This window comes from Staurois parvus, unplaced genomic scaffold (assembly GCF_062004578.1).
Source record: "Staurois parvus isolate SC_StPar_1 unplaced genomic scaffold, SC_StPar_1.0 ptg000081l, whole genome shotgun sequence".
NCBI classification, from domain to species: Eukaryota; Metazoa; Chordata; class Amphibia; order Anura; family Ranidae; genus Staurois; species Staurois parvus.
The window spans coordinates 7865033-7890011 of NW_028317877.1; the positions used below are offsets into that span (position 1 = coordinate 7865033).

Here is a 24979-nt window from a genome sequence, read left to right on the forward strand (position 1 = left end):
TAGCCAAAGCCGCCCTCCCTCTCTCTGACAGATAGTACACAAAAAAAAAATTGTGCACCCCATTGGGTACCATTCTTTCATTAATTGCACACTGGGTTTTATAACAACGCTCGTAGCGTTCGCTTTGTAAAGACGTATTAAGCGTTTTTTAGCATTTTTGCATAAGCGGTTTGCCACATTTTTGTGCATTTGCGTGTTTTTGTGTTTTTCTTCTTAAATGCAATTTTCCCCGCTTATTACAGCGTTTTTCAGCATTAGAGCGTTTTTACAGCTAAAAAACTCCTCTAGAAACCCACTAGTCCTGTTTTTTTTTTTTCCAGCCAAAAAACGCCCCTGCCAAAAAACGCTGATTAAAGCCTATTGTGCATGGACGCATAGGATAACATGGGGAGTTTACTGGCTCTAGTAAAAATCACCAATAGCCAAAAACAGTAGCTGTAAAAACATCAAGTGTGCATGAGGACAAAGAGAGAGAGATGTTTATCTACAGTTGCAACTCTGATAACCTCCCTTCTCAGTGTGTGCATGAATTCACTGCAGGAAAAATAAAGTTTTTACCCTGCAGGGGGAAGTCCCTTGGACTGGCAGGATTCCCAGGTATTTAAGTATAGAAAAGAAGTAAGGATTTTTTTACTAATTCAAGGGCAGCACAGTGGCTAAATGGTTAGCACTTTTGCATGGCGGTACTGGGGTCATTGGGTCGAATTCCAACCATGGCACCACCTGCCTGGAGTTTGCATGTTCTCCCTGTGCCTGCATGGGTTTCCTCCGGGTACTTCGGTTTCCTCCCGCACTCCAAAGACATACTGGTAGGTTAATTGGATCCGGTCTAAATTGGCCATAGTATATGTATGTGTGAATGCAATGTAGGGACTTTAGATTGTACGCCCTTTGAGGGTTAGGGACTGATGTGAATGTACAATATATATGTAAAGCACTGCATATATTGACGGTGCTATACAAGTACCTATAATAAATCAATCAATTTAGTAGTAATGAAGCTTTAGCATAGAGATTTTCTGTTTTTGGCTATAGTTATCATTTATATTTCAGTAAAAACATTAAATGTTAACTATCTGAAAGTTCTGAACATGTGAGGGGGAATGTGTTAGACCTGTACCAGAAAATAAATTATTCCTCAGCATTTTTAGAAAAAGTACTGTGGGGGAGGGATGGCAAAGCTACAAGAAAAATATTCCTAAACAGTATTAGCTGAAAAAGTTGCTGCAACATGACAGGAGGTAATGACTATGATTTATGATCCTCAGCTCTTTTGCTGCTTCAGTGTGTTGACTGTTCCAGTGCATGTTTCTGAGACTTATTGTCCCCAGAGTTTACTCCTCTTACAGATCAGGTATCCAACCTTCTAAAGAGATGCATCTATATATAAAAGGAATAAAGTGGATTTCAAAATATTTCAAGGGCTTGTATAGGTTAGGAAATACAATACTGGACACTCTAATGGAATGATAAAGGTTCGCAATCTTACCACAGATGTTTACCACAATACATTTTTGGTGTTCCTAGACTGGTAAGAATGAATGATTTTCTAAGCACCTTTAGCCGATACAGAATTGTAGACCTGAGGATCCCTGGACATGCATCTGCAAAACCTCCCAATAACACACATACATGTAGTTGTTTACTATAACAGGTTTATCAGATGTTTGCATTTCTCATTCAAAATCATAATGTAGATATTGTTTGTGTCAATCATTTACTTTTTCAACACACCAATTGCAATAGTATGAAGTAAAGTCCAACTGAAATATTTTTCGGTTCTTAGAAAGAAGCTGAGTATAAAAGACTGTTCCCTGCCAGGATGCTGTAAAGGAGGACCTTTGCTCCCTGCTTGATAGGTTCAAAACATCTCCTGCTGGATCAGAGCTAAAGTTCTCCAACAGGAAGCATCTTTGCTGACTGTAGAGAGACCACTGCTTCCAAGTGCAAAGATCCTTTTCTATATCATGCTGACAGTAAACAGGCTTTTCCACCCCAGGCTGTGGCTGCTTTTAAAGAAAACAACTGTTAGAATTTGAACACCTTTTGCTGTTATGCTATACACCTGTATTGTATTTAGCTGCTTTAAATTTTTATTTGGAGGTCAGAATTTTGAAGGTAATTTATTTAATGGCATATGGTTTATTTCATTTCAATGTACCTTATTTGATTAAAAATTCTAAAAAAATATTTCCCATTAACCTGATTGGATGTACTGAGTGAACAGGCTCTAAGGTTATTGAAAAAATATGATTCTTTGTGCTGCTGACCTACATTGTGCCGCTGTTTTTTTCCCAACATTTTTTTGGGCTGTTAAAAGCTTGGTAATGTAAAAAAATATAGAATGGTAGAAACGTACGAAAAGAAAAAGAGAGTTGCCTCCAAATTACATTTCATAATAGTGAGTAGCAAAAAATAGAGTGCTCAATGTTTCCCATGGGACCTATACAGTGTGATCATTGGGATATATATTTCTGTCACTGATATGAGATTGTTGGGATAGAATTCTGCTATATCATCTATCCTATTTATAAAATGCATAAGCAAGGTGAAGGTTAATACTATACTGTATATGCTAGGTACTGTCAATCTATCAGCAAAGAGAAATATGTTGTTTTAATTATCTTGCTGGTTTCAGAGTATTACATTGGAGTAATTTAGTTTCACTACCCTAACTATAAATGGGTAGGAAGCATGAAATATATTTTTAAGATATACTATATATAAACCCAATCATTTAAACATCATATAAACTTAATATAATTATTGGTTATATTTAGAGATGAGCGAATCGAAGTATCCGAAGTGGAATTCGAGTCGAATTTCGGAAAAATTTCGATTCGTGCCGAATCCGAAAAACAGCCTAATTCGGACGCGCGAATCGAAATTTTTCCGAAAATGGCGGCTGACATGTGCGGCGACGGAGCGGGGATGTCGGGGAAGGCGCGCAGACAAGGCGCGCTGCCCCATAATGCATTCCTCAACGACATGTGATCGCATCAGCCAATCAGCAGCCAGCCAGCCAGCACTGTGTAATGGTCGAGGTATATATAGCGGCCATTTTGGAAATCTTCATTTGCCTGCAGTCATTGAACAGAGGCAGACCGCTCTGTACTAGGGACAGGGACAGAGTTAGGGCCACAGAAACGAGAATTGGGGACAGAGAGAAGTTACTTAGGGACAGAGAACCATTACTCAGGGACACAGACTTGTTAATGAGGGCCACAGAATCGTTATTTAGGGACAAAGAAACGCTAGTTAGGGCCACAGAATTCATACTCAGGGACAGACAGAATTGTTACTGAGTGCCAGAGAATTGTTACTCAGGGACAGACAGAATTGTTACTGAGTGCCAGAGAATTGTTACTCTCACAGACACAAAATTGTTACTTGCACAGACACAGAATTGTTACTTGCACAGACACACAATTGTTACTCAGGGCCACAGAATTCATACTCAGGGACAGACAGAATTGTTACTGAGTGCCAGAGAATTCTTACTCAGGGCCACAGAATTCATACTCAGGGACAGACAGAATTGTTACTCAGGGACAGACAGAATTGTTACTGAGTGCCAGAGAATTGTTACTCAGGGACAGACAGAATTGTTACTGAGTGCCAGAGAATTGTTACTCTCACAGACACAAAATTGTTACTTGCACAGACACAGAATTGTTACTTGCACAGACACACAATTGTTACTCAGGGCCACAGAATTCATACTCAGGGACAGACAGAATTGTTACTGAGTGCCAGAGAATTGTTACTCAGGGACAGACAGAATTGTTACTGAGTGCCAGAGAATTGTTACTCTCACAGACACAAAATTGTTACTTGCACAGACACAGAATTGTTACTCGCACAGAGACAGAATTGTTACTCAGGGCCACAGAATTCATACTCAGGGACAGACAGAATTGTTACTGAGTGCCAGAGAATTGTTACTCAGGGAAGACAGAATTGTTACTGAGTGCCATAGAATTGTTACTCAGGGACAGACAGAATTGTTACTGAGTGCCAGAGAATTGTTACTCTCACAGACACAAAATTGTTACTTGCACAGACACAGAATTGTTACTCGCACAGAGACAGAATTGTTACTCAGGGCCACAGAATTCATACTCAGGGACAGACAGAATTGTTACTGAGTGCCAGAGAATTGTTACTCAGGGACAGACAGAATTGTTACTGAGTGCCAGAGAATTGTTACTCTCACAGACACAAAATTGTTACTTGCACAGACACAGAATTGTTACTTGCACAGACACACAATTGTTACTGAGTGCCAGAGAATTGTTACTCAGGGACAGACAGAATTGTTACTGAGTGCCAGAGAATTGTTACTCAGGGACAGACAGAATTGTTACTGAGTGCCAGAGAATTGTTACTCAGGGACAGACAGAATTGTTACTGAGTGCCAGAGAATTGTTACTCTCACAGACACAAAATTGTTACTTGCACAGACACAGAATTGTTACTCGCACAGAGACAGAATTGTTACTCAGGGCCACAGAATTCATACTCAGGGACAGACAGAATTGTTACTGAGTGCCAGAGAATTGTTACTCAGGGACAGACAGAATTGTTACTGAGTGCCAGAGAATTGTTACTCTCACAGACACAAAATTGTTACTTGCACAGACACAGAATTGTTACTTGCACAGACACACAATTGTTACTGAGTGCCAGAGAATTGTTACTCAGGGACAGACAGAATTGTTACTGAGTGCCAGAGAATTGTTACTCAGGGACAGACAGAATTGTTACTGAGTGCCAGAGAATTGTTACTCTCACAGACACAAAATTGTTACTTGCACAGACACAGAATTGTTACTCGCACAGAGACAGAATTGTTACTCAGGGCCACAGAATTCATACTCAGGGACAGACAGAATTGTTACTGAGTGCCAGAGAATTGTTACTCAGGGAAGACAGAATTGTTACTGAGTGCCATAGAATTGTTACTCAGGGACAGACAGAATTGTTACTGAGTGCCAGAGAATTGTTACTCTCACAGACACAAAATTGTTACTTGCACAGACACAGAATTGTTACTCGCACAGAGACAGAATTGTTACTCAGGGCCACAGAATTCATACTCAGGGACAGACAGAATTGTTACTGAGTGCCAGAGAATTGTTACTCAGGGACAGACAGAATTGTTACTGAGTGCCAGAGAATTGTTACTCTCACAGACACAAAATTGTTACTTGCACAGACACAGAATTGTTACTTGCACAGACACACAATTGTTACTGAGTGCCAGAGAATTGTTACTCAGGGACAGACAGAATTGTTACTGAGTGCCAGAGAATTGTTACTCAGGGACAGACAGAATTGTTACTGAGTGCCAGAGAATTGTTACTCAGGGACAGACAGAATTGTTACTGAGTGCCAGAGAATTGTTACTCTCACAGACACAAAATTGTTACTTGCACAGACACAGAATTGTTACTCGCACAGAGACAGAATTGTTACTCAGGGCCACAGAATTCATACTCAGGGACAGACAGAATTGTTACTGAGTGCCAGAGAATTGTTACTCAGGGACAGACAGAATTGTTACTGAGTGCCAGAGAATTGTTACTCTCACAGACACAAAATTGTTACTTGCACAGACACAGAATTGTTACTTGCACAGACACACAATTGTTACTGAGTGCCAGAGAATTGTTACTCAGGGACAGACAGAATTGTTACTGAGTGCCAGAGAATTGTTACTCAGGGACAGACAGAATTGTTACTGAGTGCCAGAGAATTGTTACTCAGGGACAGACAGAATTGTTACTGAGTGCCAGAGAATTGTTACTCTCACAGACACAAAATTGTTACTTGCACAGACACAGAATTGTTACTCGCACAGAGACAGAATTGTTACTCAGGGCCACAGAATTCATACTCAGGGACAGACAGAATTGTTACTGAGTGCCAGAGAATTGTTACTCAGGGACAGACAGAATTGTTACTGAGTGCCAGAGAATTGTTACTCTCACAGACACAAAATTGTTACTTGCACAGACACAGAATTGTTACTTGCACAGACACACAATTGTTACTCAGGGCCACAGAATTCATACTCAGGGACAGACAGAATTGTTACTGAGTGCCAGAGAATTCTTACTCAGGGCCACAGAATTCATACTCAGGGACAGACAGAATTGTTACTCAGGGACAGACAGAATTGTTACTGAGTGCCAGAGAATTGTTACTCAGGGACAGACAGAATTGTTACTGAGTGCCAGAGAATTGTTACTCTCACAGACACAAAATTGTTACTTGCACAGACACAGAATTGTTACTTGCACAGACACACAATTGTTACTCAGGGCCACAGAATTCATACTCAGGGACAGACAGAATTGTTACTGAGTGCCAGAGAATTGTTACTCAGGGACACCTAATCGTTGAATTAAATAGTATGTCAGACAACATGCAGAGGAGTGGCAGAGGAGGCAATGTTTTAGGAGCGAGCAGACGTGGCAGCAGAGGAAGGGGTCGAGGCAGCAGTATTCGCAGCCAGAGGCCAGTGCTCCCGGTGTCATCCAGCGGTCGTGTCTCCACCGACAACCCTGCCGTCATTGATTGGTTGGCTCGGTCGTCTTCCTCTTCCCAGGTCACCTCTGACACCTACAGCCAACGGTCGGTGGGTACGTCAGACACAACCGTTAGTTGGCATGGCCCGGGACCAAGCCCACTGAAATCACGTGTCCTCTACCTGCCCCTGTCCTTTGCTGTTCCCTCACCAAGCGAAGTATCGCATGCTGTGGGCTCAGCCCCACTGTACAGTGAGGAAGAGCTAACAGAGGGCGGTCAGGAACGGGGGGAGACATCGGCCTTTTCAGCAGCCAAGCGAACAAGTACTGGCGAGGAGAGTGGCTCGGTAGCCGGTCTAGAGACAGGTCTGTCTCCTGACCCAGACGCAGCCGAGGGGGCTAGTAGTGAGGCGGAGACCCTACTTGATGATGAGGAGGTTGATCGCACTTGGCAGCCTCGTCGTCATCAGGCAATTTCTTCCGCATCATCAGGAGAAGAGGGTGGCAGCTTGGCAGCGAGCAAAACAGTCGGTGGGTTGCCCAGGAGACAGCAGCAGGGTCGCATCAGTGTCAGTGGAGCCAAACGTCCACGGAGTAGAGCACCAGCTCCACTGCAGCCTACCACCACGGCCAGTAGTGGTGCCGGTGCGCACGGAGGAAGTAGCAGTCAGCCAGTGAAGAGTAGCGGGGGCAAAGTTTCCTACTCGGTGGTGTGGCAATTTTTCCTCAAGCCGCCCGAGGAAGTAAACGTAGCCGTATGTCGACTATGTGGCCAGAAATGCAAGCGTGGCCAGGGGGCCCATGTTGGGACTACAGCGTTGCGTCAGCATATGCAGCGTCACCATTCGGTGGCCTGGGAAAACCGTGATAAACATACGGCGGTTCTGCCTGCCCCAGCCCCCGCTCCATCACCCGCTCCGTTACTTGCTCCGTCACCCGACGTCGTCAATCGCCCTCTATCAGCCAGTCAAGGCTCCAACACCTCTGCTGAGGGGAGTTGTCGCTCATTGGCATCTTCCGCTCGTTCAGATGCTCCTTCTCCTGCTACTCCTCTTCTCGGATTCCGTCAACAGTCTTTCTTGGAATCCGTATCCAAGAGACAACAGTTTGCGAGCACGCACCCGACGGTGCAAAAGCTGAACGTCCTCCTGTCCAAGTTGCTGGTGCTGCAGTCCCTCCCTTTCCAACTGGTGGACTCAGCACCTTTCCGAGAAATGATGGCTTGTGCCGCGCCGCGGTGGAGAGTGCCAAGCCGTCATTTCTTTGCCCAAAAGGCAGTGCCAGCCCTGCATTCACATGTAGAAGAGATGGTGGGCCAGTCTTTGAGCATGTCGGTCTCTGCCAAAGTGCACGGCAGCGCCGACGTGTGGAGCTGTAACTACGGTCAGGGACAGTACATGTCATTTACGGCCCACTGGGTGAACGTGGTGCCGGCACAGCCGCACCAGCAACTTGGACAGGTCACGACGCTTTTGCCTCCACGTTTGCACGTCCTTGGTCCAGCAAGCATGTCCGCCTCTACCACCTCTTTTTCCGCCGTGTCCTCAGCCGCCACCCCCGTGCCAAGTCCCATTACCCGACCGGCATATCACATGTGCAGGGCGCAACGGTGTCACGCTGTGCTGCACCTGGTATGCCTTGGCGAACGTAGTCACACAGGGGAGGAACTGCTGAGTGTAATGAACAGAGAAATCGACAGATGGCTGTCTCCGCGCAAACTAAAAATCGGAACCATGTTGACTGACAACGGAAAGAACATGGTGTCTGCTCTGCGTCAAGGAAGGTTGTGCCATGCGCCATGCATGGCTCACGTGTTCAATCTGGTTGTCAAGCGGTTCCTAAAATCCACCATCCCACTGCAAGACATCCTTAAAATGTCACGTAAACTGTGCATGCATTTCAGCCATTCCTACACCGCAAAGAACACCCTCATTGAGCTGCAGCGGCAGAACGGAATTCCACAGCATCGCCTGATCTGCGACGTTGCAACAAGGTGGAATTCAACCCTACACATGTTAGACCGCCTTTACGAGCAGCGAAAGGCCATCACCGATTTCCTGATGTTACAAGCGGATAAAGGTACTCCCCTGTGTAACTTAGATGTCAGCCATTGGCAGCTCATGCGTGACACCTGCCGCTTGCTCAGGCCCTTTGAGGAGGCCACGCTATTCGTGAGTCGGCAGGACTATGGGATGAACGACGTCATTCCTCTGTTGCACGTCCTGGAACAAATGCTGTTAACAATGGCTGGTCAGGGTGCGGTAGACGTGGCGCACAGATCTCAACGCCACATGACCCCTGTGGGGGCAGGACAGGAAGAAGAGGAGGAGGTAGAGGAGGACATTTGTGCTCAGGAATTATTGAGTGAAATGGGTGGTTTTTCCACTCAGCGGACAGGAGTGGAGGAGCAGGAGCATCTGGTAGAGGAGGAGGAGGAGGAGACAGAGGACCCAGACGCACCGTGGCAGTATGCTGTGGAGATGGAGGCAGGGAGTCCCTCGCATTCCTTGGCACAAATGGCCCATAGCATGCTCGGTTGCTTGCGTAGCGACAGCCGAATAATAACCATCAGACAGAGGGATGACTTTTGGCTGTCCACCTTGTTGGACCCTCGCTACCGGTCCAAAATGGTGGCCTTTTTCACACCTGCTGAGAGGGAGGCCAAAATTACGTACTATAAAAACCACCTATGTAGTCAGTTGGTCTCTGCCTTTGTGCGCCAACGTCCATCCTCAGACACTGTGGGCCCTGTGCGCTCGCGTTCCGCTGGCATGGCAGCAGGGGAGGGGTGGGGTGGTAGGAGCAGTGGCAGCTCCACCAGCAGCGGCTGCCTCAGTCTGCAGTCGATGATGAGTAGCTTTCTTCACCAGCGCAGTGAGGAAACTACTAACCAGCCGCAGCAGCAGCAGCAGCATCAGGTGGACCTGGAGCAGGAGCTCAAACAACAGGCTTGGGCCTACTTGGACAGCACCCTGCCAACCGAGGTAGACAATCCCCTTGACTACTGGGCAACGAAACTTGACCTTTGGCCCCAACTAGCTGAATTTGCCCTTGAAAGGCTGTCATGCCCGGCCAGTAGCGTGGCATCGGAGCGCGTGTTTAGTGCGGCAGGAGGTATTGTAACTCCGCGGAGGACACGACTGTCCACCCAAAGTGTGGAGAGACTCACGTTTGTGAAAATGAATCAGGCGTGGATTAGTCTGGATTTCAAACCACCAGTTCCTGACACAACTGACTAAATCCGCCATGAATCATGCCTCAAACATGTGCCACTTTCAGGTCTCCTCACACTGCTGGTGTGTTGAATTTTTTGACATAGGGTGCTGGCAGATTACGGGCCTCCTATAGCTGCTGCCAGGCCCCTAATCTGCCATAGGCCCCTATATACCGCCTCCTCCTGCTGCTGCCAGGTCCAGAGTCTCTCATGGGTCCCTGTACGGCCTCCCATTGCTGCTGTCTCCATCGCCACACTCTGCTGCCATGTGCCACTTTCAGGTCTCTTCACACTGCTGGTGTGTTTAATTTTTTGACATAGGGTGCAGGCAGATTACGGGCCTCACATAGCTGCTGCCAGGCCCCTAATCTGCCATGGGCCCCTATATACCGCCTCCTCATGCTGCTGCCAAGTCTAGAGTCTCTCATGGGTCCCTGTACGGCCTCCCATTGCTGCTGTCTCCATCGCCACACTCTGCTGCCATGTGCCACTTTCAGGTCTCTTCACACTGCTGGTGTGTTAAATTTTTTGACATAGGGTGCTGCAAGATAACGGGCCTCACATAGCTGCTGCCAGGCCCCTAATCTGCCATGGGCCCCTATATACCGCCTCCTCATGCTGCTGCCAAGTCCAGAGTCTGTCATGGTCCCTGTACGGCCTCCCATTGCTGCTGTCTCCATCGCCACACTCTGCTGCCATGTGCCACTTTCAGGTCTCTTCACACTGCTGGTGTGTTAAATTTTTTGACATAGGGTGCAGGCAGATTACGGGCCTCACATAGCTGCTGCCAGGCCCCTAATCTGCCATGGGCCCCTATATACCACCTCCTCCTGCTGCTGCCAGGTCCAGAGTCTCTCATGGGTCCCTGTACGGCCTCCCATTGCTGCTGTCTCCATCGCCACACTCTGCTGCCATGTGCCACTTTCAGGTCTCTTCACACTGCTGGTGTGTAAAATTTTTTGACATAGGGTGCTGCAAGATAACGGGCCTCACATAGCTGCTGCCAGGCCCCTAATCTGCCATGGGCCCCTATATACCGCCTCCTCATGCTGCTGCCAAGTCCAGAGTCTGTCATGGTCCCTGTACGGCCTCCCATTGCTGCTGTCTCCATCGCCACACTCTGCTGCCATGTGCCACTTTCAGGTCTCTTCACACTGCTGGTGTGTTAAATTTTTTGACATAGGGTGCTGCAAGATAACGGGCCTCACATAGCTGCTGCCAGGCCCCTAATCTGCCATGGGCCCCTATATACCGCCTCCTCATGCTGCTGCCAAGTCCAGAGTCTGTCATGGTCCCTGTACGGCCTCCCATTGCTGCTGTCTCCATCGCCACACTCTGCTGCCATGTGCCACTTTCAGGTCTCTTCACACTGCTGGTGTGTTAAATTTTTTGACATAGGGTGCAGGCAGATTACGGGCCTCACATAGCTGCTGCCAGGCCCCTAATCTGCCATGGGCCCCTATATACCACCTCCTCCTGCTGCTGCCAGGTCCAGAGTCTCTCATGGGTCCCTGTACGGCCTCCCATTGCTGCTGTCTCCATCGCCACACTCTGCTGCCATGTGCCACTTTCAGGTCTCTTCACACTGCTGGTGTGTAAAATTTTTTGACATAGGGTGCTGCAAGATAACGGGCCTCACATAGCTGCTGCCAGGCCCCTAATCTGCCATGGGCCCCTATATACCGCCTCCTCATGCTGCTGCCAAGTCCAGAGTCTGTCATGGTCCCTGTACGGCCTCCCATTGCTGCTGTCTCCATCGCCACACTCTGCTGCCATGTGCCACTTTCAGGTCTCTTCACACTGCTGGTGTGTTAAATTTTTTGACATAGGGTGCTGCAAGATAACGGGCCTCACATAGCTGCTGCCAGGCCCCTAATCTGCCATGGGCCCCTATATACCGCCTCCTCATGCTGCTGCCAAGTCCAGAGTCTGTCATGGTCCCTGTACGGCCTCCCATTGCTGCTGTCTCCATCGCCACACTCTGCTGCCATGTGCCACTTTCAGGTCTCTTCACACTGCTGGTGTGTTAAATTTTTTGACATAGGGTGCAGGCAGATTACGGGCCTCACATAGCTGCTGCCAGGCCCCTAATCTGCCATGGGCCCCTATATACCACCTCCTCCTGCTGCTGCCAGGTCCAGAGTCTCTCATGCCATGTGCCACTTTCAGGTCTCTTCACACTGCTGGTGTGTTTAATTTTTTGACATAGGGTGCAGGCAGATTACGGGCCTCACATAGCTGCTGCCAGGCCCCTAATCTGCCATGGGCCCCTATATACCGCCTCCTCATGCTGCTGCCAAGTCTAGAGTCTCTCATGGGTCCCTGTACGGCCTCCCATTGCTGCTGTCTCCATCGCCACACTCTGCTGCCATGTGCCACTTTCAGGTCTCTTCACACTGCTGGTGTGTTAAATTTTTTGACATAGGGTGCTGCAAGATAACGGGCCTCACATAGCTGCTGCCAGGCCCCTAATCTGCCATGGGCCCCTATATACCGCCTCCTCATGCTGCTGCCAAGTCCAGAGTCTGTCATGGTCCCTGTACGGCCTCCCATTGCTGCTGTCTCCATCGCCACACTCTGCTGCCATGTGCCACTTTCAGGTCTCTTCACACTGCTGGTGTGTTAAATTTTTTGACATAGGGTGCAGGCAGATTACGGGCCTCACATAGCTGCTGCCAGGCCCCTAATCTGCCATGGGCCCCTATATACCACCTCCTCCTGCTGCTGCCAGGTCCAGAGTCTCTCATGGGTCCCTGTACGGCCTCCCATTGCTGCTGTCTCCATCGCCACACTCTGCTGCCATGTGCCACTTTCAGGTCTCTTCACACTGCTGGTGTGTAAAATTTTTTGACATAGGGTGCTGCAAGATAACGGGCCTCACATAGCTGCTGCCAGGCCCCTAATCTGCCATGGGCCCCTATATACCGCCTCCTCATGCTGCTGCCAAGTCCAGAGTCTGTCATGGTCCCTGTACGGCCTCCCATTGCTGCTGTCTCCATCGCCACACTCTGCTGCCATGTGCCACTTTCAGGTCTCTTCACACTGCTGGTGTGTTAAATTTTTTGACATAGGGTGCTGCAAGATAACGGGCCTCACATAGCTGCTGCCAGGCCCCTAATCTGCCATGGGCCCCTATATACCGCCTCCTCATGCTGCTGCCAAGTCCAGAGTCTGTCATGGTCCCTGTACGGCCTCCCATTGCTGCTGTCTCCATCGCCACACTCTGCTGCCATGTGCCACTTTCAGGTCTCTTCACACTGCTGGTGTGTTAAATTTTTTGACATAGGGTGCAGGCAGATTACGGGCCTCACATAGCTGCTGCCAGGCCCCTAATCTGCCATGGGCCCCTATATACCGCCTCCTCATGCTGCTGCCAAGTCTAGAGTCTCTCATGGGTCCCTGTACGGCCTCCCATTGCTGCTGTCTCCATCGCCACACTCTGCTGCCATGTGCCACTTTCAGGTCTCTTCACACTGCTGGTGTGTTAAATTTTTTGACATAGGGTGCTGCAAGATAACGGGCCTCACATAGCTGCTGCCAGGCCCCTAATCTGCCATGGGCCCCTATATACCGCCTCCTCATGCTGCTGCCAAGTCCAGAGTCTGTCATGGTCCCTGTACGGCCTCCCATTGCTGCTGTCTCCATCGCCACACTCTGCTGCCATGTGCCACTTTCAGGTCTCTTCACACTGCTGGTGTGTTAAATTTTTTGACATAGGGTGCAGGCAGATTACGGGCCTCACATAGCTGCTGCCAGGCCCCTAATCTGCCATGGGCCCCTATATACCACCTCCTCCTGCTGCTGCCAGGTCCAGAGTCTCTCATGCCATGTGCCACTTTCAGGTCTCTTCACACTGCTGGTGTGTTTAATTTTTTGACATAGGGTGCAGGCAGATTACGGGCCTCACATAGCTGCTGCCAGGCCCCTAATCTGCCATGGGCCCCTATATACCGCCTCCTCATGCTGCTGCCAAGTCTAGAGTCTCTCATGGGTCCCTGTACGGCCTCCCATTGCTGCTGTCTCCATCGCCACACTCTGCTGCCATGTGCCACTTTCAGGTCTCTTCACACTGCTGGTGTGTTAAATTTTTTGACATAGGGTGCAGGCAGATTACGGGCCTCACATAGCTGCTGCCAGGCCCCTAATCTGCCATGGGCCCCTATATACCACCTCCTCCTGCTGCTGCCAGGTCCAGAGTCTCTCATGGGTCCCTGTACGGCCTCCCATTGCTGCTGTCTCCATCGCCACACTCTGCTGCCATGTGCCACTTTCAGGTCTCTTCACACTGCTGGTGTGTAAAATTTTTTGACATAGGGTGCTGCAAGATAACGGGCCTCACATAGCTGCTGCCAGGCCCCTAATCTGCCATGGGCCCCTATATACCGCCTCCTCCTGCTGCTGCCAGGTCCAGAGTCTCTCATGCCATGTGCCACTTTCAGGTCTCTTCACACTGCTGGTGTGTTTAATTTTTTGACATAGGGTGCAGGCAGATTACGGGCCTCACATAGCTGCTGCCAGGCCCCTAATCTGCCATGGGCCCCTATATACCGCCTCCTCATGCTGCTGCCAAGTCTAGAGTCTCTCATGGGTCCCTGTACGGCCTCCCATTGCTGCTGTCTCCATCGCCACACTCTGCTGCCATGTGCCACTTTCAGGTCTCTTCACACTGCTGGTGTGTTAAATTTTTTGACATAGGGTGCAGGCAGATTACGGGCCTCACATAGCTGCTGCCAGGCCCCTAATCTGCCATGGGCCCCTATATACCACCTCCTCCTGCTGCTGCCAGGTCCAGAGTCTCTCATGGGTCCCTGTACGGCCTCCCATTGCTGCTGTCTCCATCGCCACACTCTGCTGCCATGTGCCACTTTCAGGTCTCTTCACACTGCTGGTGTGTAAAATTTTTTGACATAGGGTGCTGCAAGATAACGGGCCTCACATAGCTGCTGCCAGGCCCCTAATCTGCCATGGGCCCCTATATACCGCCTCCTCATGCTGCTGCCAAGTCCAGAGTCTGTCATGGTCCCTGTACGGCCTCCCATTGCTGCTGTCTCCATCGCCACACTCTGCTGCCATGTGCCACTTTCAGGTCTCTTCACACTGCTGGTGTGTTAAATTTTTTGACATAGGGTGCAGGCAGATTACGGGCCTCACATAGCTGCTGCCAGGCCCCTAATCTGCCATGGGCCCCTATATACCGCCTCCTCATGCTGCTGCCAAGTCTAGAGTCTCTCATGGGTCCCTGTACGGCCTCCCATTGCTGCTGTCTCCATCGCCACACTCTGCTGCCATGTGCCACTTTCAGGTCTCTTCACACTGCTGGTGTGTTAAATTTTTTGACATAGGGTGCTGCAAGATAACGGGCCTCACATAGCTGCTGCCAGGCCCCTAATCTGCCATGGGCCCCTATATACCGCCTCCTCATGCTGCTGCCAAGTCCAGAGTCTGTCATGGTCCCTGTACGGCCTCCCATTGCTGCTGTCTCCATCGCCACACTCTGCTGCCATGTGCCACTTTCAGGTCTCTTCACACTGCTGGTGTGTAAAATTTTTTGACATAGGGTGCTGCAAGATAACGGGCCTCACATAGCTGCTGCCAGGCCCCTAATCTGCCATGGGCCCCTATATACCGCCTCCTCATGCTGCTGCCAAGTCCAGAGTCTGTCATGGTCCCTGTACGGCCTCCCATTGCTGCTGTCTCCATCGCCACACTCTGCTGCCATGTGCCACTTTCAGGTCTCTTCACACTGCTGGTGTGTTAAATTTTTTGACATAGGGTGCAGGCAGATTACGGGCCTCACATAGCTGCTGCCAGGCCCCTAATCTGCCATGGGCCCCTATATACCGCCTCCTCCTGCTGCTGCCAGGTCCAGAGTCTCTCATGGGTCCCTGTACGGCCTCCCATTGCTGCTGTCTCCATCGCCACACTCTGCTGCCATGTGCCACTTTCAGGTCTCTTCACACTGCTGGTGTGTTAAATTTTTTGACATAGGGTGCTGCAAGATAACGGGCCTCACATAGCTGCTGCCAGGCCCCTAATCTGCCATGGGCCCCTATATACCGCCTCCTCATGCTGCTGCCAGGTCCAGAGTCTCTCATGGGTCCCTGTACGGCCTCCCATTGCTGCTGTCTCCATCGCCACACTCTGCTGCCATGTGCCACTTTCAGGTCTCTTCACACTGCTGGTGTGTAAAATTTTTTGACATAGGGTGCTGCAAGATAACGGGCCTCACATAGCTGCTGCCAGGCCCCTAATCTGCCATGGGCCCCTATATACCGCCTCCTCATGCTGCTGCCAAGTCCAGAGTCTGTCATGGTCCCTGTACGGCCTCCCATTGCTGCTGTCTCCATCGCCACACTCTGCTGCCATGTGCCACTTTCAGGTCTCTTCACACTGCTGGTGTGTTAAATTTTTTGACATAGGGTGCAGGCAGATTACGGGCCTCACATAGCTGCTGCCAGGCCCCTAATCTGCCATGGGCCCCTATATACCGCCTCCTCCTGCTGCTGCCAGGTCCAGAGTCTCTCATGGGTCCCTGTACGGCCTCCCATTGCTGCTGTCTCCATCGCCACACTCTGCTGCCATGTGCCACTTTCAGGTCTCTTCACACTGCTGGTGTGTTAAATTTTTTGACATAGGGTGCTGCAAGATAACGGGCCTCACATAGCTGCTGCCAGGCCCCTAATCTGCCATGGGCCCCTATATACCGCCTCCTCATGCTGCTGCCAAGTCCAGAGTCTGTCATGGTCCCTGTACGGCCTCCCATTGCTGCTGTCTCCATCGCCACACTCTGCTGCCATGTGCCACTTTCAGGTCTCTTCACACTGCTGGTGTGTTAAATTTTTTGACATAGGGTGCAGGCAGATTACGGGCCTCACATAGCTGCTGCCAGGCCCCTAATCTGCCATGGGCCCCTATATACCACCTCCTCCTGCTGCTGCCAGGTCCAGAGTCTCTCATGCCATGTGCCACTTTCAGGTCTCTTCACACTGCTGGTGTGTTTAATTTTTTGACATAGGGTGCAGGCAGATTACGGGCCTCACATAGCTGCTGCCAGGCCCCTAATCTGCCATGGGCCCCTATATACCGCCTCCTCATGCTGCTGCCAAGTCTAGAGTCTCTCATGGGTCCCTGTACGGCCTCCCATTGCTGCTGTCTCCATCGCCACACTCTGCTGCCATGTGCCACTTTCAGGTCTCTTCACACTGCTGGTGTGTTAAATTTTTTGACATAGGGTGCTGCAAGATAACGGGCCTCACATAGCTGCTGCCAGGCCCCTAATCTGCCATGGGCCCCTATATACCGCCTCCTCATGCTGCTGCCAAGTCCAGAGTCTGTCATGGTCCCTGTACGGCCTCCCATTGCTGCTGTCTCCATCGCCACACTCTGCTGCCATGTGCCACTTTCAGGTCTCTTCACACTGCTGGTGTGTTAAATTTTTTGACATAGGGTGCAGGCAGATTACGGGCCTCACATAGCTGCTGCCAGGCCCCTAATCTGCCATGGGCCCCTATATACCACCTCCTCCTGCTGCTGCCAGGTCCAGAGTCTCTCATGGGTCCCTGTACGGCCTCCCATTGCTGCTGTCTCCATCGCCACACTCTGCTGCCATGTGCCACTTTCAGGTCTCTTCACACTGCTGGTGTGTAAAATTTTTTGACATAGGGTGCTGCAAGATAACGGGCCTCACATAGCTGCTGCCAGGCCCCTAATCTGCCATGGGCCCCTATATACCGCCTCCTCATGCTGCTGCCAAGTCCAGAGTCTGTCATGGGTCCCTGTACGGCCTCCCATTGCTGCTGTCTCCATCGCCACACTCTGCCATGTGCCACTTTCAGGTCTCCTCACACACTGCTGGTGTGTTGAATTTTTTGACATAGGGTGCTGGCAGATTACGGGCCTCCTATAGCTGCTGCCAGGCCCCTAATCTGCCGTAGGCCCCTATATACCGCCTCCTCATGCTGCTGCCAGGTCCAGAGTCTCTCATGGGTCCCTGTACGGCCTCCCATTGCTGCTGTCTCCATCGCCACACTCTGCCATGTGCCACTTTCAGGTCTCCTCACACTGCTGGTGTGTTCCATTTTTTGTCATAGGGTGCTGGCAGATTATGGGCCTCCCATAACTGCTGCCAGGCCCCTAATCTGCCATGGGCCCCTATACCGACTCCTCATGCTGTGACGTTGCAACAAGGTGGAATTCAACCCTACATATGTTAGACCGCCTTTACGAACAGCAAAAGGCCATCACAGATTTCCTGATGTTAAAAGCAGATAAAGGTACTCCCTGTGTAACTTAGATGTCAGCCATTGGCAGCTCATGCGTGACACCTGCGCTTGCTCAGGCCCTTTGAGGAGGCCACGCTATTCGTGAGTCGGCAGGACTATGGGATGAACGACGTCATTCCTCTGTTGCACGTCCTGGAACAAATGCTGTTAACAATGGCTGGTCAGGGTGCGGTAGACGTGGCGCACAGATCTCAACGCCACATGGCCCCTGTGGGGGCAGGACTGGAAGAAGAGGAGGAGGTAGAGGAGGACATTGGTGCTCAGGAATTATTGAGTGAAATGGGTGGTTTTTCCACTCAGCGGACAGGAGTGGAGGAGCAGGAGCATCTGGTAGAGGAGGAGGAAGAGGAGACAGAGGACCTAGACGCACCGTGGCAGTATGCTGTGGAGATGGAGGCAGGGAGTCCCTCGCATTCCTTGGCACAAATGGCCCATAGCATGCTCGGTTGCTTGCGTAGCGACAGCCGAATAATAACCATCAGACAGAGGGATGACTTTTGGCTGTCCACCTTGTTGGACCCTCGCTACCGTTCAAAAATGGTGGCCTTTTTCACACCTGCTGAGAGGGAGGCCAAAATAACGTACTATAAAAAACACCTATGTAGTCAGCTGGTCTCTGCCTGTCTGCGCCAACGTCCATCCTCAGACACTGTGGGCCCTGTGCGCTCGTGTTCCGCTGCCATGGCAGCAGGGGAGGGGTGGGGTGGTAGGAGCAGTGGCAGCTCCACCAGCAGCGGCTGCCTCAGTCTGCAGTCGATGATGAGTAGCTTTCTTCACCAGCGCAGTGAGGAAACTACTAACCAGCCGCAGCAGCAGCAGCAGCATCAGGTGGACCTGGAGCAGGACCTCAAACAACAGGCTTAGGCCTACTTGGACAGCACCCTGCCAACCGAGGTAGACAATCCCCTTGACTACTGGGCAACGAAACTTGACCTTTGGCCCCAACTAGCTGAATTTGCCCTTGAAAGGCTGTCATGCCCGGCCAGTAGCGTGGCATCGGAGCGCGTGTTTAGTGCGGCAGGAGGTATTGCAACTCCGCGGAGGACACGACTGTCCACCCAAAGTGTGGAGAGACTCACGTTTGTGAAAATGAATCAGGCGTGGATTAGTCTGGATTTCAAACCACCAGTTCCTGACACAACTGACTAAATCCGCCATGAATCATGCCCCAAACATGTGCCACTTTCAGGTCTCCTCACACTGCTGGTGTGTTCCATTTTTTGTCATAGGGTGCTGGCAGATTACGGGCCTCCCATAGCTGCTGCCAGGCCCCTAATCTGCCATGGGCCCCTATACCGCCTCCTCATGCTGCTGCCAAGTCCAGAGTCTCTCATGGGTCCCTGTACGGCCTCCCATTGCTGCTGCCTCCATCGCCACACTCTGCCATGTGCCACTTTCAGGTCTCCTCACACTGCTGGTGTGTTCCATTTTTTGTCATAGGGTGCTGGCAGATTACGGGCCTCCCATAGCTGCTGCCAGGCCCCTAATCTGCCATGGGCCCCTATACCGCCTCCTCATGCTGCTGCCAGGTCCAGAGTCTCTCATGGGTCCCTGTACGGCCTCCCATTGCTGCTGTCTCCATCGCCACACTCTGCCATGTGCCACTTTCAGGTCTCCTCACACTGCTGGTGGGTTCCATTTTTTGTCATAGGGTGCTGGCAGATTACGGGCCTCCCATAGCTGCTGCCAGGCCCGTAATCTGCCATGGGCCCCCGTACCGACTCCTCATGCTGCTGCCAGGCCCGTAATCTGTCATGGGCCACTGTTGTCGCTTGTTGGCATATTCCGCTCGTTCAGATGCTCCTTCTCCTGCTACTCCTCTTCACGGATTCCGTCAGCAGTCTTTCTTGGAATCCGTTTCCAAGAGACAACAGTTTGCGAGCACGCACCCGACGGTGCAGAAGCTGAACGTCCTCCTGTCCAAGTTGCTGCTGCCAGGCTCGTAATCTGTCATGCGCCCCTGTACCGCCTCCTCATGCTGCTGCCAGGTCCAGAGTGTGTCATGGGCCCCCGTACCGACTCCTCATGCTGCTGCCAGGCCCGTAATCTGTCATGGGCCCCTGTACCGCCTCCCCATGCTGCTGCCAGGTCCAGAGTGTGTCATGGGTCCCTGTACGGCCTCCCATTGCTGCTGCCAGGCCCGTAATCTGCCATGGGCCCCTGTACCGACTCCTCATGCTGCTGCCAGGCCCGTAATCTGTCATGGGCCCCTGTACCGCCTCCTCATGCTGCTGCCAGGTCCAGAGTGTGTCATGGGTCCCTGTACGGCCTCCCATTGCTGCTGTCTCTATCGCCACACTCTGCCATGTGCCACTTTCAGGTCTCCTCACACTGCTGGTGGTTTCCATTTTTGTCATAGGGTGCTGTATGGCCTCCCATTGCTGCTGCCTCCACCGCCACACTGTGGCTCCACACTCTGGTTTTGGCCCCGTGACTGCCCAAATGAGTGAAGTGTGCGGTGATTCTAAGATCGACGGCACTCATCTGCATGTCATACTGACTGACAGTATTATTTCTCTTCCCCAGCAGACTCCAAGGGCATTTAAATTAAAGGTACAGTGTTCTGCACTAATATTAAGTCTCTCTGAAGCCTAGAAACACCCTTTTTTAAGTTAAATTCACAGCGAATTTATTCGACTCGAATCGAATATTGTCCACGAATTCGCCGAATCAGTCGAATCGAATTTTTCATTTCTTCGCTCATCTCTAGTTATATTCTTTATTTTCAAATTTGCAGTTTTCATTAAAATAATACCCAGTGATCTTACCATGACTATCCTTGTTCAGGCTTTTCTTGTTATGGATTATTCATTTGCATATCCATCCTATCAGAGTTCACTAAAACCTAACTTTTAATATTTGTTAAATACAATATTTTCCCAATTTTATATCAATGTGTGTTTTTATTTTCTTTTATTTTCAAATGCCTCTGTTTAGGATGAGATACTACATTTCAATTACCTTTTTATCAGCTGTCTCCTTTTGTAGTACCAACTATACTTGCTATTTTTCTGTTATTCCTGTTTTCCTAGAGCCTCTGTAAATTTATGTCTCCCTTCCTTTAGTATCTCTCCATTAACTCATCTTTTTGCACAAGTCAGGTCTCCATAGAATCCCTTTGTCACGGTGTAAGGTCAGGTTCAGAGACCAGTTGCTATAGCAGTAAAAGGCTTACCTGGAACCAGCAGGATAGGTACACCAGCGGATCCCCCTGGGAGTGACGCAGGCTCACCTGAGGTGCGGGGTCTAAGTATTAACCGGTATTCACCAGAGCTCCTAATGGTGGAGATGGATTGGGCTGCGTGTTAATACCAGGTCGCAGATCTCAGGATCACCCCACCAGGGAATGAGCAGACTGGGAACCAATAGCGGATCAACAGGTTAGGGATCAGACGAAAGCAGAGTCGGTCACAAGCCAAGGGTCGGTCACAAATGGTAGCAGATCAATCATGGTCAGGAACAAGCCAAAGGTCAGTAGCGGAGGTGTAGACAGCAGCAGGAACAGTAGCAGGATATTGGCTGGAAAGGCACAATAATCTGGCAAGGAGGAAGTCCAAGGACATGGCTAATATAGGAAGTTCATGGGAGGAGCAAGGAGTTCAAGGTTCAAGAGCAAACAAGGCACAAGGCAGGATTATCCAATAGATGAGGCAAAGTGTTGTCCAGCATCCCAGGTAGCTCAGTGAGTAGAGTTACTGCCTGACACAGTAGAAGTCCCAGGTTCAAGTCCAGGCCCTGACACCCTTTTTCTGAACTTAATTTTTCAAACAAATTCCTCCAAACATGCTTTGCCCTTTTCATGGCATTGTCAGGGTTCACATGTGCTTATAGTGTTTCTGGTGTACCAGTGCGAAAAATACAAATAGTAAGAATATTCTGTATGTTGATGGAATAAAAGAACATCAGAAACACTGAACCTATGAAGACTTTCTAGGAAAAAGATGTGGATAATTAAAGAGAGGTTAAAAGAAAATAATCTGCCTTACGACCCTTTTAGTTAAATTTACTATAATCTGTGCAAAGTGGTATGGAAGCAGAAGGCGATTTTTAACCAGGGTTGACTGACCATTTGGAAACTCGGGCACTGCCAGAGGGCCCGGGGTCAGTAGGGGGCCCCATGAGATGCCCCTGGTACCTTTTTCATAGGCTTTTTTGAGTTTGGGCAAGGACACAGGGGCCCCATGATCCCCTATTGCCCGGGGGCCCCATGACTTGTCAGTCTGCCCATGTTTTCAACACTATTTTGCCTCTTGCATGTCATTAATACTTGTTGAATGTGTACTATATGACAGCTTTTCTTTTTGACAACTTGTAATGCTTTGGATAACAAATTGACTGTACATGAGAACCTTTGCCATAATAATAATAATAAAAAAAAATCTATGGGGATTTTTAAAGGAAAGAATGAGGAGATACTAAAGAAAGGGAGACAGGGGTTGATTTACTAAAGGCAAATACTTTGCAAGTGCAGTTGCACTAATTTCCCCAGAGCTTATTGAATTCAGTTTTCCATCATCCAATCCTGTGCAAGGAAAATGCTGTCTTTTTTTCCTTGCACCTGATTGGGTATCCAATAAGCTCTGGGGAAAATTAGTGCAACTGCACTTGCAAAGTGCGCAGTCTATTTGACCTTAGAAAATCAACTGCAAAATGGTATGGAACACAGCAATACTAGAGAGAAAATAATCGTATTTAGCAAGTAATAAAAACAAGGTTTTAGTGAACTCTGATGGTGTGGATATGCAAATTAGTAATATATGTCAAAATCTATTATTTGAGATAGAAATGGTTTGAAACTCCAAATACAGAGAACGGCTGTCTTTTTAGGAATAAAAACCTCTTTTGATAACTTTCATGTTATAGGGTGATAATACTCTGTTCCTGGAACCCTGCCTGGGGATTGCCATGTAGCAATCACTAGAGTGTATGCATGTAGATAGGGAGTAGCTGTAAGGAGATTGCAACATATCAGCAGCAAAAGTATTTTGTTATAAAAATGGTAACTGTTTGATACACAGTCCTTTAGCATACTACATGGATTTCAGTTAGGATTCACTTTCATCTGTTTTTTCACTTGTTTCCAAGCTATGGAGCAATCCTATTACACATGTCAAAAGGTGTCCCCCCTGAGTTCATGCTGTAGTGTAACTGTTTTATTAAAGTGATTTACTTTAAATTTGCTGCAAACACCTAAAAATCTATTTTTTTCCAACCACCAGAACATTGGCTTATATCACCTGATAAAATAATTGGTTCCTTTAAAGAAAAGGCTGTGCAGAAAGAAAGCAAGATATCTCCCAACAGGCATTTACATGTGAGTGTATTTTTATTATTTGTATTATAATTTTATAAGTATAATAATTTATTCAATAACAAAATTTGAATGTTGAAGATCACAGTGAGATGTTTAAAAGATTAGTGGGGAAGATTGGCTATTTCATTGTGCCTCTTGTCAAACTAGATGAGACAGTGATACATATACAGGAGGCATATCTAAAGCTTTTAGTTAACCCTGTCTAAAGTGCTTTATCTAGCTAAGCATTTTAAACTCTAAGGGGTTTGTTTATAAGAAAATTGCTGTGTGAATGTCTTAGCATTCGCACAATTGTCATGAATAATCCCTGTAATGTTTCATTAGTACCATCTAGTGGTCATACTGCAGTATTTTTCCTGAAATAACTCAGTCAGGAAAATACTGCATTGAGGCCGATAGATGGAAATGAAAATCATAGGAAATACATTTTTAAAAAATTACATTTTACATATATTATAAATATTACAGGAATTACTCTTTATGTTTGTGGAATTGGTGGGACACTGGTCCAACATTTTTTTTAATAAATAGACTTCTAAGTGTAAAACAGAAATTTCAGCAGGCATATTTGTTCTGATCCATGCTAAATATCTTGAAAGAACATTATGCAGCACTACTCCCGTAGGAGCCGCAGGAATGCTGTGCATTTCTTCTCCAAAAGATATGCACATAGGCACATAGGCTCAATCACACGTTTTTCATTGACCGGCCTAGGGGTGTGTTGTTTTTATTTTTGGAGAACTTGGATGGGGTTGAGGGAATTAGGTGGGATAATCCAAAAACAAGAATTATGTACAGATAAGAACTTTAGGTATTTTTTTTAATCAACTATGAAGTCTGTGCATGAAGCAAAGAGTAGACTTCAGATTTAAGGCAGTGGTAGTAGTAGGAGCAGAGTCCCATTAGATAGGAGATTAAATGGACAACTAGCCAGTGTCCCCTTTAGCTAGACCCGCAACTGACTCCCTAGCATCAGAAGGAGGGGGGCTAGTAACACACAGTCGCTAAGATCCTTTAGGAGCGTCTGTATTCATAAGGCCCAAGAACTGTTGGTTGCCTTCCTCCATGATACCAGACCAGATCTTCAGTAGATGGCCCCTCTCTACTGTTTCACAAAAGATTGCAACTGGAACATCTAGTTTGATATATCAATATAGACCTATAGAAGTTGATTTACTCAGTCCTCTGTGTTCATGTGAATTGTAGTGGTCTATTTACTTTGTTCATTCACCAAACATGCCTTCCTTTATGACAACGGTAACTTTACAGTTTTTAAAAACACTGCAGTTTATATTTTCTTAGCTAATTTCTACTTGCATGGGTAGTCTGGTTGAAAAAAGTCCATCCAGTTCAACCAATAGAAGGGAAAGAAATATAAATACAATCCCATATACACAATCCTATAACCACAGTTTATACAGAGGAAGGCAAAATCCCCAACAAAGCATTATTCGATTTGCTGCAGGAGGGGAAAAAATCCTTCCTGTTCCCCAAGAGGCAATCAGATATTCTCTGGATCAACTTTTCATATACATATTGGTATCCCATTATATTTTGTTCATTTAGCAAAGAATCCAGGCTTCTACTGAGCTGGCCAAACCAGTCTATTCCACATTTTCACAGATCTTACTGTGAA

The 24979-nt window shown here is 48.6% G+C and overlaps 1 protein-coding gene across 2 annotated transcripts in view; it reads left to right on the top strand.

The window, feature by feature from the left end:
- Nucleotides 1-24979, top strand: part of SIPA1L2 (signal induced proliferation associated 1 like 2) — a 314324-nt gene that overhangs the window by 195266 nt on the left and 94079 nt on the right. For both annotated transcript variants that reach the window (XM_089669771.1, XM_089669772.1), the window contains one exon: nucleotides 23249-23343. In XM_089669771.1, the coding sequence (XP_089525897.1) occupies nucleotides 23249-23343 (95 nt within the window). The remainder of the gene's footprint in view (nucleotides 1-23248; nucleotides 23344-24979) is intronic.